The following is a 17,646-nucleotide window of genomic DNA, read 5'->3' as shown; positions in this document are numbered from 1 at the left end:
TGGTTTGAATAATTTAAAAATATGTGCTTTGTAATTGATAACATTTTAAGAAATTTTAAAATGTAAACTAAATATTAATTTCTTTCTAGAGCTGCTACAGATATTATATGAGTGATGACATAAGCCGTGATTCTGCAGGAATGGATGAGCAATGCAGGTAGGCATTATAATATCGAGGAAATAGAAATCATTTTCCTTTGGGTGTATCTTAAATAATCTTTTTTTGTAGTATCAGTGATGCTGAGTGATGTTATCAAATGCTTTATATTATTGGGTATATTCAGAATAAGGGTAATGCAAGTATTTAATTTTTAATTTTATATATTTTCTAGTTGAGGAAAAGTGGCAATCAACTTTGTTATAGTTAATACTAAAAATTCTTAACCATAACTCGTTAGGCTTCTCTAAATTTGGAAGAAAAATTTACAGTTCTATTTTTACTAACATCTGTCTTGGAGTATTTACTTAAATAATGGATTGAAAAAATTATTCTAAATAAGGGTACATAGGTTTCACCATACTGTGATATGTGGTATATATAAGATTAAAAAAAGTTTAAGAAGTTCTGATTGATCCAGGCTTCCATGTTACCCCTACCTGCCACAATAATATTCTTAGAGCATGGCCATGACACTTCTCTAGAGGATCATCAAATTATAGTGATTTTTTATTATCAATAAAATGAAACACAGACTTCTCTTAGACATGTAAAGACCTATACGACCTATTTTAAATTTACTTTCCCAGTCTTCTTTATATCATATTACACTTTGGTCTTGCTCCTTTTCTTGAGGTAGTTCCCATCCCTGAAGTTTACTTTCTCCTCACCTTTCCTTATGTAATCTTTTTGTTTCTTTCAGAGGTTAAATCTCTTCTCTCTGGTTTCTAGTTTTTTCCCCTTTAAAACTGTCTTTATTCTATGTAATTATTTACTTGTGTTTATGTGTATATCTGTTGTCTCCCTCTATGGAACATAAGTTCCTTAAAGGTAAAGCCTGTTTGCGTATGTCTTTTGTATTCTTGCTATTTCACACATAATATTTACTGCAATAAATATTTATTGTTTGTTTCCCACAAGGTAAATTTTGCCTTTGGGGCAATTTAACTTCATAAAAAGATAGCATGTTTGAAATGTTTTAAATTCAAAAAATATTTATTAAAAATTTAGTCAAGACATCAGCATATATTTTAAGAGTTTAGTTCTTAATCTCAAGCTTTCAGTTTCAATTAGCCTAGAAGATAAATAAGAATGGAAGAGAGACAATTAGTATAATAATGCTGGGAAAAGATGGCAACAGCTAATATTTATATAGTGCCTGCTGTGTTCCAGACACTGAGCTAAGTGCATTACAAATATGCATTTGATCCTCAAAAAAGTCCTGAAAGGTATTGTTATGATCCTTATCTTACAGCTGAGGAAACTAAAGCAGATAGAAGTAAGGTCTGACTTGCCCATGGTCACACAATTATTAAAAGTGTAGTTTCCAATTCGAACTCCGCAATTTTGCTCTCAGAAACAGCATGATATAGTTCTATGATCTCCTGAAAACCACAGGGTCCTTTGTCTTATCAAGTTTTGGATTATTTGCTTTATTTTGTGTAGTATTTGTTCATAGATACCTTTAACTCATTACTAAATATGGAGGCCATATTTCCTTCTGTGTGACCTTTTCCTTGTTGTCATATCTTTTTATGTTCTGAGACTTTGTATTTTCTTCCTGAAATTGTACTTTCAGACTTTTGTCTTTAAAATTTTTCTCATCACTTACTTCTGTCTCTCTCTCCTCTGATTTTGGTTTCTGTAGGAACTGGATACTGAAGCATCAGAATTTTCCTTCCACATTGGGCAATCCTGAGTTCTCTTGCCATGAAGGGAAAACTAAAATATTCCCTTTTCCTTTTTGTTACTTCTAAGCTTTTCTTCTGCCAGCATTATCTTTTTTGTTAATTTTTCTGCCCACTCCAATTTCTGGAGGTTTTTCCTCTTTAGAGCATTTCCTTCTATCAATTTCATGACTGCTCCAAAACTTTTATTTCCTACTGTAATATTTTGAAATTCAAGATACCTATTGCTGCTTTCTTGTAATAATTTGGAATTCTTCAGTCTCCTTCATTCTCATGACTTTATTAATTTACTCTCTCTGAGCAATACACAAATATGATGTAAATTCTTTACCTAACCACAACTGAGAAGTGGTTCACATCCCTGATCATGAAAAACACTTTTATCTAATTATAATCTTTTGTCCTTTATTCTTTTACCTTACCACAACTGATATCTTAATCATTTCCCATGACTTCTAGTTCTTCCATTTCACAATTCTTGTGGGGGCCATCAGTCCTGCAATTCCTGCTCTTTGTTCTTGTATTGATGAATAAGATCAATTCTGCATTGTTCCTATATATTTGTGATTTGTCTTTGATCCTGAATTCACAATATTAAGAATAGCTCTTACCACTTCCGGTTAAGATGGCGGCTTAGAGAAAGCTAAAGTTCAGATCTCCGGAAAACCCTTCCCGACCTATCTCAAACTATAAGCTCCTAAGGCGCCGAAATTCAAAACGATCAACAGCATAGACCCTGGGAACCCTCCTGGACCTGGACCCGGATCAAAAGGTACGGCCCCCTCAAAAGCCAGAACCCGAGATCACTCGGACCTAAGGGGTAGGAGCGCAGAGTCCAAGGCTCCCGGAAGCCGCAGCCCCGCTGGGCTCAGAGAGCAGGGTCCTCGGAACAACAACCCTCAGGGCCTTCTATCCGAGTCCCAGTGAAAGTCACTGCCCTCGGAGCTCCCCACCGCAGAGAGTAGGCTTGTCTGAAACAACAGCAACCCTCAGGGCGGGCAAGACAGCCTCACGGGCTGGATCCTGCTATTCAAGTCTCAGCGAAAGTCCCTGCCCTCGGAGCTCTGGGAAGCCGAAGCCCATCCCCCCGCAGGCCGACGAAACAGCCTCACGGCCAGCTATTCTGAAGGCAACTTCCGGAAAGCAACCCGACCCAGAGAGCCGGGAGAGAGTGTGGCCTCCTGGTCCGACCCTTCCACTCCAGTTCCAGTGAGGCATACTCAATTTAACCCAGGGAAACCTCATAGAACCGACAATCTGCCCAGGACTAAAGCCTCTGAACACCAGACAGAGATAAGAAAAGCTAATCCTCCCCATTCGGAGATGGCAAACTCCACAGAAGCACAGAAGCCCCAAAATACCAAGAAAAATAAGAAGAAAGGGGCGACTTTGGACACATTCTATGGAGCCAAAATACAGAGGAGATAGAAGAAGATATACAAGAAAATTCTCCAAAATCTTCCAAAGGAAATGGAAACTCTCCACAAACCCATGAAGAATTTGAATCAGAAATGACCAAAAAGATGGAAGCCTTCTGGGAGGAAAAGTGGGAAATAATGCAAAAGAAATTCACGCATCTACAAAACCAGTTTGACCAAACTGTAAAAGAAAACCAGGCTTTAAAGCAAGAACTAATAAAGCAAAGCCAAAACACCAAGAAATTAGAAGAGAACATAAAATATCTCACTGACAAGGTGATAGATCTGGAAAATAGAGGGAGAAGAGATAATTTAAGAATAATTGGACTCCCAGAAAAGCCAGAAATAAACACCAAACTGGACATGGTGATACAAGATATAATCAAAGAAAATTGCCCAGAGATTCTAGAACAAGGGGGCAATACAGCCACTGACAGAGCTCACAGAACACCTTCTACACTAAACCCCCAAAAGACAACTCCCAGGAATGTAATTGCCAAATTCCAAAGCTATCAAACAAAAGAAAAAATCCTACAGGAAGCCAGAAAAAGACAATTTAGATATAAAGGAATGCCAATCAGGGTCACACAAGACCTTGCAAGTTCTACTCTGAATGATCGTAAGGCATGGAACATGATCTTCAGAAAGGCAAGAGAGCTGGGTCTCCAACCAAGAATCAACTACCCAGCAAAACTGACTATATATTTCCAAGGGAAAGTATGGGCATTCAACAAAATAGAAGATTTCCAACTTTTTGCAAAGAAAAGACCAGAGCTCTGTGGAAAGTTTGATACTGAAAATCAAAGAGCAAGGAATACCTGAAAAGGTAAATATTAAGGAAAGGGGAAAAATGTTATCTTCTTCTTTTACTCAAACTCTCTTCTATAAGGACTACATTTATATCAATCTATGTATACTAATATGTGGGGAAAATGTAATGTATAAATAGGGGGTAAAAAAAGACCAAATAGAATAATCATTCTCACACAAAGATTCACATGGGAAGGGGAGGGGAAGAAAACTCCTATAAGAAGGAGAGGAAGAGAGGGGGGGGGTTTACTTAAACCTCAATCTCAGGGAAATCAACTCTGAGAGGGAAAAACATCCAGATCCATTGGGATCTTGAATTCTATCTTACCCAACAAGGGTAGGGAGAAGGGAAAACCAAGGGGGGGAGGGGGAGAGGGAGAACAAAAAGGGAGGGAAAGAGAGGGGGGAGGGGAAGAGAAAAAGGGAGGGACTAAAAAGGGAAACATCAAGGGAGGGGACAAGGGGGACTGATTCAAAGTAAATCACTGGACTAAAAGGTAGAGCCGAAGAAGAAAAGGTTAGAATTAGGGAAGGCTATCAAAATGCCAGGGAGTCCACAAATGACAATCATAATTTTGAATGTGAATGGGATGAACTCACCCATAAAACATAGACGAATAGCAGAATGGATTAGAATCCAAAACCCTACCATATGTTGTCTTCAAGAAACACACATGAGGCGGGTTGACACCCACAAGGTCAGAATTAAAGGATGGAATAAGACCTTCTGGGCCTCAACTGATAGAAAGAAGGCAGGAGTGGTAATCATGATATCTGATAAAGCCAATGCAAAAATAGACCTGATCAAAAGGGATAGGGAAGGTAATTATATTTTGTTAAAAGGGACCCTAGACAATGAGGAAATATCATTAATCAACATGTATGCACCAAATAATATAGCACCCAAATTTCTAATGGAGAAACTAGGAGAATTGAAGGAAGAAATAGACAATAAAACCATACTAGTGGGAGACTTAAACCAACCATTATCAAATTTAGATAAATCAAATCAAAAAATAAATAAGAAAGAGGTAAAAGAAGTGAATGAAATCTTAGAAAAACTACAATTAGTAGACATATGGAGAAAAATAAATAGGGATAAAAAGGAATACACCTTCTTCTCAGCACCACATGGCACATTCACAAAAATTGACCATACATTAGGTCACAGAAACATAGCACACAAATGCAGAAAAGCAGAAATAATGAATGCAGCCTTTTCAGATCACAAGGCAATAAAAATAATGATTAGTAATGGTACATGGAAAACCAAATCTAAAACCAATTGGAAATTAAACAATATGATACTCCAAAACCCTTTAGTTAAAGAAGAAATCATAGAAACTGATAGAAAGTGATAGAACTATTGATTTAATAAATAAGACAAGAAGCTGGTACTTTGAAAAAACAAACAAAATAGACAAAGTACTAGTCAATCTAATTTAAAAAAGGAAGGAAGAAAAGCAAATTCACAGCATTAAAGATGAAAAGGGGGACAGCACCTCCGATGAAGATGAAATTAAGGCAATCATTAGAAATTACTTTGCCCAATTATATGGCAATAAATACACCAATTTAGGAGAAATGGATGAATATATACAAAAATACAAACTGCCTAGACTAACAGAAGAGGAAATAGAATTCTTAAATAATCCCATATCAGAAATTGAAATCCAACAAGCCATCAAAGAACTTCCTAAGAAAAAATCCCCAGGGCCTGATGGATTCACCTGTGAATTCTATCAAACATTCAGAGAACAGTTAATCCCAATACTATACAAACTATTTGACATAATAAGCAAAGAGAGAGTTCTACCAAACTCCTTTTACGACACAAACATGGTACTGATTCCAAAACCAGGCAGGTCAAAAACAGAGAAAGAAAACTATAGGCCAATCTCCCTAATGAATATAGATGCAAAAATCTTAAATAGGATACTAGCAAAAAGACTCCAGCAAGTGATCAGAAGGATCATTCACCATGATCAAGTAGGATTCATACCAGGGATACAGGGCTGGTTCAACATTAGGAAAACCTTCCACATAATTGACCACATCAACAAGCAAACTAGCAAGAACCACATGATTATGTCAATAGATGCAGAAAAAGCCTTTGATAAAATACAACACCCATTCCTATTAAAAACACTACAAAGCATAGGAATAGAAGGGTCATTCCTAAAAATAATAAACAGTATATATCTAAAACCATCAGCTAATATCTACAATGGGGATAAACTAGATGCATTCCCAATAAGATCAGGAGTGAAACAAGGATGCCCATTATCACCTCTACTATTTGACACTGTACTAGAAACACTAGCAGTAGCAATTAGAGAAGATAAAGGAATTGAAGGCATCAAAATAGGCAAAGAGGAGACCAAGTTATCACTCTTTGCGGATGACATGATGGTCTACTTAAAGAATCCTAGAGATTCAACCAAAAAGCTAATTGAAATAATCAACAACTTTAGCAAAGTTGCAGGATACAAAATAAACCCACATAAATCATCAGCTTTTCTATATATCTCCAACACAGCTCAGCAGCAAGAACTAGAAAGAGAAATCCCATTCAAAATCACCTTAGACAAAATAAAATACCTAGGAATCTACCTCCCGAGAGAAACACAGGAACTATATGAACACAACTACAAAACACTCTCCACACAACTAAAACTAGACTTGAGCAAATGGAAAAACATTAACTGCTCATGGATAGGACGAGCCAATATAATAAAAATGACCATCCTACCCAAACTTATTTATCTATTTAGTGCCATACCCATTGAACTACCAAAATACTTCTTCACTGATTTAGAAAAAAACATAACAAAGTACATTTGGAAGAACAAAAGATCAAGGATATCCAGGGAAATAATGAAAAAAAAAACACAAATGAAGGGGGCCTAGCAGTCCCTGACCTAAAACTATATTACAAAGCAGCAGTCATCAAAACAATTTGGTACTGGCTAAGAGACAGAAAGGAAGATCAGTGGAATAGACTTAGGGTAAATGACCTCAGCAAGACATTCTTTGACAAACCCAAAGAACCCAGCTTTTGGGACAAAAATCCACTATTCGATAAAAACTGTTGGGAAAATTGGAAGACAGTGTGGGAGAGACTAGGAATAGATCAACACCTCACACCCTACACCAAGATAAATTCAAAATGGGTGAGTGACTTAAACATAAAGAAGGAAACCATAAGTAAATTGGGTAAACACAGAATAGTATACATGTCAGACCTTTGGGAGGGGAAAGGCTTTAAAACCAAGCAAGATATAGAAAGAATTACAAAATGTAAAATAAATAATTTTGACTACATCAAACTAAAAAGCTTTTGTACAAACAAAACCAATGTAACTAAAATCAGAAGGGAAACAACAAATTGGGAAAAAATCTTCATAGAAACCTCTGACAAAGGTTTAATTACTCATATTTATAATGAGCTAAATCAATTGTACAAAAAATCAAGCCATTCTCCAATTGATAAATGGGCAAGGGAAATGGATAGGCAGTTTTCAGATAAAGAAATCAAAACTATTAACAAGCACATGAAGAAGTGTTCTAAATCTCTTATAATCAGAGAGATGCAAATCAAAACAATTCTGAGGTATCACCTCACACCTAGCAGATTGGTCAACATGACAGCAAAGGAAAGTAATGAATGCTGGAGGGGATGTGGCAAAGTGGGGACATTAATTCATTGCTGGTGGAGTTGTGAACTGATCCAACCATTCTGGAGGGCAATTTGGAACTATGTCCAAAGGGCGACAAAGGAATATCTATCTACCCTTTGACCTAGCCATAGCACTGCTGGGTCTGTACCCCAAAGAGATAATGGACAAAAAGACTTGTACAAGAATATTCATAGCTGCGCTCTTTGTGGTGGCCAAAAACTGGAAAACGAGGGGATGCCCATCAATTGGGGAATGGCTGAACAAACTGTGGTATATGTTGGTGATGGAATACTATTGTGCTAAAAGGAATAATAAAGTGGAGGAATTCCATGGAGACTGGAACGACCTCCAGGAAGTGATGCAGAGCGAGAGGAGCAGAACCAGGAGAACATTGTACACAGAGACTGATAGACTGTGGTTCAGTCGAACATAATGGACTTCTCCATTAGTGTCAGTGCAATGTCCCAGAACAACTTGCAGGGATCCAGGAGAAAAAAAAAAACACCATTCATAAGCAAAGGATAAACTATGGGAGTGGAAACACCGAGGAAAAGCAACTGCCTGAATACAGAGGTTGAGGGGACATGACAGAGGAGAGACTCTAAATGAACACTCTAATGCAAATACTATCAACAAAGCAATGGGTTCAAATCAAGAAAACATCTAATGCCCAGTGGACTTACGCGTCGGCTGTGGGGGGTGGGGGGGAGGAAAAGAAAATGATCTATGTCTTTAACGAATAATGCTTGGAAATGATCAAATAATATATATTTAAAAAAAGAATAGCTCTTACCACCCACTGCTCTACCTAAACAGCTAGAGAAGTTCAGCAAAATTGTCATTTTACATATTTTCACTCTCCCATTCCCCAATCTTTCTGTCCCTTCTGTCACTTCCATGTTTTCTTTTTAATTTTCCTTTAAATGGAGTGCCTTGACTATTTCACTGAAACAAATAGAGATGATTTGCCAGAAGTTCCCTCCTCTCACATAAACTCCAGTGACACATAAACTATTATTTCCAGGATCAGACATCCTCTGGTTTGTAAAGGTTTTCACAAACTGGCTCTCCCTGCCTTCTCAGTTTTCTTTCTTCCTCTCTATGTTAAGTGCTTACTTTGTATAATCTACTGCACTGAGCACTGTAGATGAAAACAAAGCTAAACTGCCCCTGTTTTCAATTGACACACATTCTAACAGAAGAAGTTTCAGTTGTGGACTGTGTCTCTGAGGGTGCAGCAGCAATACTTTTCTTTAATATCATGTCCATCTCTTTAAAGTTGAATCATTTGGCAAAATAAAGGATTAGGTTCTACTTATTTTTTCTGGTTCTTCAGTAGCAGAAATAACTAAAATAGGTAATATCTGCAGGAATAGATGGCAGCCTATCTTGGGCATTGCTTTCCAGGATGATGGGCATTGTTTATTCCAAAGGCTATTGGGCTCAAGATAATGAAATGTTCCCATCAGGATCAAAGGAAGGTAGTGATAGTAATTTGATTTACCTGTCATATATCAGACTTCTTTTGAGAAGGTAGGGCCAGATTAGACCAATGGTCTAAGGGGATGGTATCACTTCCAGGACTATTGTGTCTCTCTGTCTCCTGGCGGCAGTTTGTTAGCATTTATTTGTGGTGAAGAGGAAAGAATAATTTCCCTCTTTACAGAATTCCCTTCTTTAATCATAACCGTATAATTGGGCTAGAAAAGGCCTGGTAATTTGGAGAATATTGATGTTCCTAAGGCTCTTGAATTCAGAGTCCTAGGTTGTTTCTGTCAAGACCCAAGTCATGATAGTCAAATATTGTGTTTTCAGGTAATGAGATAATGTTAAATAGCTTTGATATCACATAAAACTTGAGTCTTTTGTCCCCTGAGCTATCCACATCTCAAGTCTGGTATCAATACCTTTTAAGGAAAAAAAAACTGCTCTTGGGTGTGGAAGTGTTTTAATCACCTATTTAATGATAATAGCAAACAAACCCACTACCACTGGGATTCACATGAGTCTACTGTATGACATTTTAAAAAATAAACCTTAGAAGCTAATGGATACTTGTCACAAGTTTTTCAGGCGTAGCAGTCTTTTAGCCTTGGCTGAGATATTTTTTTAAATCTATTACTACCATCATTACAAAAATGTGACAGAGGTGTCTAGAAAAAAACCAAACCTCTGTATTATTGATGTTGAGTCTAAAAAAATGTCACAAAGAATCTAGATCATTCTGGTGGAAGGGTAGAGTAAGCTGAAGAGTTACCAATGAGAAATGCTCCAGGGGATACCGCACCCTAGGAACCACTTCCCAGCTACTCTGGTATGAGACTGTTATATCCCATCCATTCACATTTTTATAAATGTGGAGGTGGGGATATAATTGCACTTCACGTCAGCTACTAAAATGGACCCTTTACCTCTTGTTACAAGTAACTCAGAGGCAGAAAAATGATCAGTCAGAGCTATTGAAAAAATATAAAAATCATAGCTGAAGCCCCCTTAAAATAATATTTAGCTATTCATGGTATTGAGATGTTTTGCTCATTAAATTTTCCAAAAGTTGTTAACCAGATTAACAGAGTCCATCCATCATCTATGTGAAAATTTAACAAAGCCAAAATGGAAGAAAAAGCTGTTTATGGGCTTTTACAATATTTTGTTCAGTAGTCATAGGGGAAAGGTAACAGAATATATCTGATAGTTAAAACACAGTAGATTAAAATGATTCAGTGTAACAGTATAGTATTGATCAGATTAATATATGAACTTAAAACAAAATTAAATGATAAACAAAAAAATCAACAAAATACAATAAAATACAGACTTTCATAAGACAATGGTGTCTAAAAAGGCTTGAAAATTTCACCTCCAGACTCTTTAAAATTCCTTCTCTATCCATTCAAATTCCTTTTGTTAAAGCTCTGGAATCTCCCATACTGTGGAAGAATTTTTCGCTGAGCATAATGTGAAGGAATCCCAAATTGGATAAATCTTAGAGACTGGGTAGGCCCAAATGACAAGGGGTTGTAGGGAGATGAATTTCTCCACTGAATCTCAGGCAAGATAATTGAAAGGAGCACTGCACCCAGGAATGGTAGAAAGAAAAAATATCCTAAAAGTGGAAGCTGTTTGAAATAGGCAAGGTACAGCTCCTTCATAGAGTGAGCCATGTTTGTAGTTTTATTTACTCTTTTGAAGAGGAAGTTTCTTCTCTTTCCCCCTGGAGTAAAACGCTAGAGTGTAGTTTGTTTCCCCTGCCACATGGACAGGGAGTTAGGGGGCTAATTGTTGCCTAAGGAAAACACACCCCAGTTTTTACCAGCTGCCCAGAGAGTGGCTCCAGGAGATCAGGAGGAGGTTCAGGAGCAGGAGCAGGCAGTATCAGGAAACAGAAGCAGGATTGGCAGCAGCTCCAAAGAGAGGCAGCAGTGAAGAACACTGGCTCAAGCTATAGGACGAGAGAAGTGGCTTATTTCTTCTCAGACAAGAGTCTCCAGCTAAGTCCCTCAAACTAAAGCAGCTGGGCCAGTAGGGCGAGTGATCTGCAAAAAGTGAGAAAGAAAAAAAAAACCAACAAACAAACCGGTAGGAGCAGGGCAGCAGTTCTGGTAGAGAATTCGGAGTTCTCTTGAAGTTTGCAAGGGGTGGGGGGTGGGTTGGGGGTGAAAAGCCTTAGCAGGAGAAACATGGCTTAAAAAATTTATCTAGGCTATCTTTAAAAAAATGGAGAAGTTCTTCTCAGACTAGTGGTTGCCATGAATAAAGCCATAAGGAAGTACATAATTCTTTCTGAGCTAGAAGGCAGTTAAAGCGAAAAAAAATGAGGAAAAGTGATGGTTCAAACCTGATATTAGACACTGATGTGACACTGTGCTCTTGGACAAGTCTTTTACCCTGTTTGCCTCAGGTTCCTCATCTATAAAACAAGCTGGGGAAGGAAATGGCCAACACTCTGGTATCTTGGCCAAGAAAATCTCAAATGGCATCACAAAGAATCAAGACATGACTAAATAATGACTAAACAAAAATATGTGTGCATGCATAAACACATCTGTGTATATATATATGCATAAATATGAGAAATACTCTTAAACTATTCCTTAGAAAAATGCTTCCCTTTTAAAATTAACCCTTAAGTTTTATTGCACTTGCACAGTGTGTATGTATATGATTTTTTAAAAATCAGATCGATTATCTTGACTTTTTATAATGAGCAGACTTTTAATCTCCATTCAGTTGTATAGTTGATCCTCTATGAATAATGCTTTAATGATTTTTTTCTACATTCCAGATGGTGTGCAGAAGATGGAGACTTAATTTGTTGTAGCAATTGCCATAATGCTTTTTGCAAAAATTGTATCTGGCGTAACCTCGGGCAAAAGGAGTTATCAAAAGTAATGGAGGAACAAAAGCAGTGGCATTGCTATATTTGCCAACCTGAGCCTTTGTTAGATTTGATTATTACATGTGACAGTGTGTTTGAGAATTCATCACATTTGATACAACAGAAGAAAAAGCAGGTAACGTTTGTAAGTGATGAAAAGATATGTGATTACCCACATGAAATCCACTCCCTGCAAAAAGATATATATTGTGCTGAAGAGAACATCCAGTTAGATGATTCTTCCTCTAGTTCTATAACTTTTTTTCTCCCATCATTAATACTTCCAAAAGATTTGATTATGAAGACAAAAAATCTAGTTGATAGCACTATAAATATGAACTATAATTTCCTTAAATTTTTGGAAAGAACAGCCAATAATCCACAAATTAGCTCAGCTGTGAAGTTAAATCAATTGAGAGATTTACAATCTTTGATGCATGATATCAGAAACAGTTATGAGACATTAGATGAATACTTGAACAAGGAGATAAGCAGCTTGCTTGTTAGAGATAAGGAAGAAAATGTTTTAAGATACATAAGTGAGACTACAGAAAAATATCTTGAAATTGAAAATGTAGGTGAAAATCTTAAGTAGAAAATAAATTTATTATGAAGACAAAAAGTTTTTACTTGACACAACTAGTATAGAAATAGCAGTTTCTACAACTGAAGAATTACAGTATGAATGTGCAAGTACATCTTAATCTGTAGAGATGAACATTGGATCTATTCCTTCTTCAGGATCTAAAGATATTTTTGAGATTCTGAAATCATTTGTTAATATCTAGAATGTGTAGTTGGAATGTTGTAGCCTAGGACTATGTTCCCTAGAATTCCTTCCCTCTGTGTCCTCATGTATGTTTTTACGTTGGGTTGTTAAAAGTTTCTGTAACCACACCTTTGGTCTCTTTTTTTCCCTGCTAATGCAGCTAGAAAAACACTCTTTTCTCTCTCTCACTTTCCTTCAAGTTATAATTATTAATAAACCTTATTAAAATAATACTTGGAGTATTTGGATATTTAATCTTAATCTTACATATATTTGGCAACCATGAAGGGACTTCAGAATCTTTAAGTGAGTAGAGAAACCAGACTTTTCTCCTGCTGTGGACTGCCTTCCCCCACCCCCAGGGGAACTCTCTTCAGAGTTTCCCAGGCTCCCTGCCTATCCTCACCCTCCATGAGAGCTGGGTAGGTGGGTCTCTCTGGACACTACTCTCTCGGCTCTCCTCCCACTCCTGTTGCTGTCTCCCTGCTGCATCCTGACTTCTCCCTCCCATGGCCAAGTCCCGGAATCTCCTGGGCCCTGGGTCGAATCTCCATGGAGAAGGTAACATATGTATTTCCCCTATCTGAGTGGCCAGTACTACAGCCTCCTGCTTCTGACCGTGGTTGACCCCTTCCCCCCCATGTGGGTTTTCCAGCCCAGCAACAGCAAGAAGCAGAAAATCTTCATGACCAATCCTGAATCACAGGCAATCTGCACTGCCTAATCCAAGACACTGCCCCACAATGGCAGCTTTGAGGTCATGGCTCTGTGCAAGGTCCCACAGCCTGTGATCCTGGTCGCTGCTACATCTAGCCCCACCCCCAGGTAGCAGATTCACATACAGTAGCCATTTGAACCTTCCAGCTTGCAGTTGGGGCAGCTCATATACAGCAGCGTGGAGTAACATATCAGTGCTATTCAGCCCCACTCCCTTTCTGGCTTCTGAGCCAGACTTTAAGCAGACTCTGGGGTTTGGGTGTGTGTGTGTTTCTTTCTCCATGCTCCTGGCTGAGAGCATTGAGCCTGAGCAGGTACCAAGTCAGTGGACCTGAAGCCAATTTTTTTGGGGGGAGGGAATAAGCCTCAGATTTTTTTCTTCTCCTAACCTCCAAGTCAGGGTCCTTTGTTTTTCCTGTAAATAAAACCCATTCAGCTTTATTTCAGGAATAAACATGTTAAAAAAGCATGGTTCACAATCTGACAGAACACTTCATACTCCCAAAGACTTTTATTCAGTTTGAAAACCTTATGGGTTCAGACTGGCTTTATTTCTGATATTCCTGGGAGTCTTTATTTTCATTGGCTTCAATACTTTAAAAAAACAAATTCTAGCCTACTTAAAAAAGAGACCTGGTTGGATAATTTTGAAAAATCCTTGCGGGGTTTCAAGCTGCAAAAGGACGATCCCTCCCCAACTATGGGTGGAATACCCCCCTCACCTTGTCCAGATCCTCACCTTCCCACCCACCCTTGTCCCTTCTCCTAGCCTTCAGCCCTGCCCATCCCTGGACTGATCCCACCCTCTCACCTCACCAGCTCCTCACCCCCTCCCCTTACTTTCTCTGTCAACACAGACATCAAGCCAAAAGTCAAAGACTGCAACTAATTCAGTTAAAAAAATTTCCCCTTAAGGGAAGTGTCCACCTTAAATAGGGAAGGAAAAGTAGTGACTTTAAGGAACCACAGATCTTTTACACCCCAAGATGTTAATTAATTCAAGGAAATATGCCTACTTTTGAGGATGAACCTATAGTATTCATAAAAAAGCTTGAGAATATTTTTTCCACATATGATCCTTCATACCAGGATACACAAAATTTACTCTAAGCCTTTTTGACAGAGAGAAAAATAAAATTGTTTCTCTTGTTAATAAAAGCCAGGGAAGGAATGCAGTTCACAGGCCTCTGCAAGATCCTAAATGAGATATAAACAATAAAGGAGAATATTTACAACTATGCCAAGCTAAAGAGGCATTGGTAAAAGCTATGAAATAATTCTCTGATAGGCCAGGTACATGGACCAAGTTTGAGAGTCTTAATCAGATAATGAAACGCCCTCCCAGTTTATGGATAGACTTATTGAGCTGGGAGGTAGACATGCACCTTGACCTTTCAACAAAGAGAGGGTTGTCAGGCAAATTAGAAGACAGTTTGAAATAACTGTTGCAAAGTGGTCCAAGATTATTTTAAGAAAAACTTCCAAAACTGGCCTAATATGAACCTTGAGGAATTATGGAGGGTCACAGTTTAAGTATCAAAAGGCCATGAACAGAAAAATGTTGAGACCAATGACTTGGTAGAAACATTAAGGAAGGAACTAAAATCTTTAACTGAAAGATTTTATAACAGGAGAGAATGAAAGTCAGCCAGTGGCCATTGCCCCTTTGCAGGAATACAAATATCGATCATTTACATGCCACTTCTGTGCAAAAAGGAGTCACATAATGATGAACTGCAGGAACTAGAATCAAGCAATTAGAAATAATTTTAGAAATAATAACAATTATAGAAATGATAATACAAATCAGGCAAATGATAACTCACACTAAAATACCAAACAACAATATATCTTAAGTGGGGCTCGTCCACACTATAATCAGGATGAGAATCCCCCTCAGCCTAGAGGAGCCCAAGGTAATACCCAAAGATGTTTATGAAGGGGGGAGGGCAATGGAATCAAAAGGTACAACCTTTGATTTCCAAGATCCTGATGTTTTAATGCCAGTTATCCCTATTCACCCCCCATAGTGATAAACCTCATGTAACCCTGAAAGTTGGAAATACACATTATGATAGCCTCTTGCACACTGGGGCCTCCATATCTGTATTGATGAGTACACCTGATTCTAATTGTAATTCCACTGGCTCACTAAATGTAGTGGGGGTGTCAGGGCTAACCCTAAAAGTCCCAAAGCTTTCCTCTAAAATGATGTCTATGGAACCTTGTCAGTGGAACAGTCTTTCCTTCTAATGCCTACTTCCCCTATAAATCTTCTAGGGAGACATCTTTTATGCAAGTTTAGAGCCACAATATTTTCCTCTCCTATGTCACTAGAAATACTTGAGGAATCTTTAAAGTTTCTCCCTCTACTTCTTTCAGACAGTCAGGAGATGGAGTCTCCCACTTTTGCAATCCCAGCTGATATAACTGAGTCTCTCTGCATCACATCATCTTCTGATGTTGGCCTACATAAATCAACTGATCCTATTCAAATTAGGACAAGATTTGGCCCACCTCCTTCCATTCCTCAGTAACCTCTATCAAAAGAAGCCATTGAAGGAATTACCCCAGTGATAAATTCATTAATTGAGCAAGGAATAATAATTCCATGCAAATGTGAATATAATACACTCATCCTACCTGTAAAAAAGCCAAAATTAGGACCCAATGGGAAATTTGTCTATAGATTTGTCCAGGATTTAAGGGCTATAAATAATCATGTGATAAAAAAATTCCAGTGGTTTCCAAACCAAACATAATTATCGTTTCTATTCCTATCACAGCAACATCCTTTGCTGTAGTAGGCTTGTGCTCAGCATTCTTCTCAATACCAATTCATGACAATTGCAGGAATATATTTGTCTTTACCGGGAAACATTCACACTGGTCCTGGATGCATTTGCCCTAAGGGTTGGTGGACAGCCCTAAATTGTTCTCAAAATTTTTGAGTGATGATAGATACTATTAAATTTAAGCATAGCTATATAATTCACCATGTAGTTGATTTAATCTTGGTCTCACCAAATGTCACAGCATGCCAAGAAGATAGCAAACATCTCCTTTTAGAGCTACATGAGGGAGGCCACAAGGTCTCAAAGGAAAAGTTCAAAGGTGTCTCCCCAAAATGAAATATTTAGGGTTAATTTTAATTGCTGGTGCCTGCTACATTTCCCCTAAGCACATTGAAGATATTAAACAATTGAGTGTACCCTCCACTAAGAAACAGTTGAGGGCAATTCTTGGAGAAATTGGGGTTTTGTAGAGAATGGACCATTAAATACCCTATACCACTAACAAAAAAAATTTGGTTCCTGAATTCCTAAAATTAGATGAAGAACAACTGTAAGTTCTTTCACAATTAAAATAGGCTATCCTGTGTTCCCCTGCTCTAGGTGACCCAAATAACAATAAGCCATTTATTTTGTATGAATGAATGAATGAACAAATGAATGAGGGAATTAATGAAACAATGAAAAAAATAAATGAATTAATGAATGTAAAATCAAATGAATTAATGAGTGAATGAAGTTAAGAAAATGAATGAATGAAAGAACAATTAAATAAACTAATTAATGACTTAATAAGTAGATGTGTGAAAGAATAAAAGAATGAATGCATGTCATAGAATGGTTTTGGAACAAATGAATGAACAAATGAAAGAAAAATGAATGTAATAAATGAATTGAGAAAAAAGAATTAATGAGGATTTGAATGAATCCATGAATAAATGAATGAATGGCTTTTTTAATGACAAGGACTGAATGAAAGTTCATATAGTAATGTGTGAATGAATGAAGGATAGAAAGAATGAAAGGATGAAGGCATAAAAGATTCATGGGATGAATAAATGGAGGAAGAGAGGAATAAGTTAATGAATGAAAGAAAGAATGAATAAATGCCCTATGAAGGAAGAAATGAAGGAATGAAGGAATAGTTGAATGAATGGATTAAATAATGAGTTTATGAATGAAATTATCAATGTTGTAATGAATGAATGAAAGAATGAACCAAAGATCAAATGAAATA

General features: G+C 37.4%; 1 protein-coding gene across 2 annotated transcripts in view; it reads left to right on the top strand.

The window, feature by feature from the left end:
* LOC103097941 (transcriptional regulator ATRX-like) overlaps window positions 1–13,131 on the top strand; it is a 59,158-nt gene extending 46,027 nt beyond the window's left edge. For both annotated transcript variants that reach the window (XM_056809641.1, XM_056809640.1), the window contains exons 7-8: window positions 90–157; window positions 12,039–13,131. In XM_056809641.1, the coding sequence (XP_056665619.1) occupies window positions 90–157; window positions 12,039–12,726 (756 nt within the window). In that variant the 3' untranslated portion in view covers window positions 12,727–13,131. The remainder of the gene's footprint in view (window positions 1–89; window positions 158–12,038) is intronic.
* Window positions 13,132–17,646: the final 4,515 nt, after the last annotated feature.

The sequence above is a fragment of the Monodelphis domestica genome, chromosome X, assembly GCF_027887165.1.
Source record: "Monodelphis domestica isolate mMonDom1 chromosome X, mMonDom1.pri, whole genome shotgun sequence".
NCBI classification, from domain to species: domain Eukaryota; kingdom Metazoa; phylum Chordata; class Mammalia; order Didelphimorphia; family Didelphidae; genus Monodelphis; species Monodelphis domestica.
Note: the sequence above shows the minus strand (reverse complement) of the source record. Positions and strands in the feature narration are given on the sequence as shown.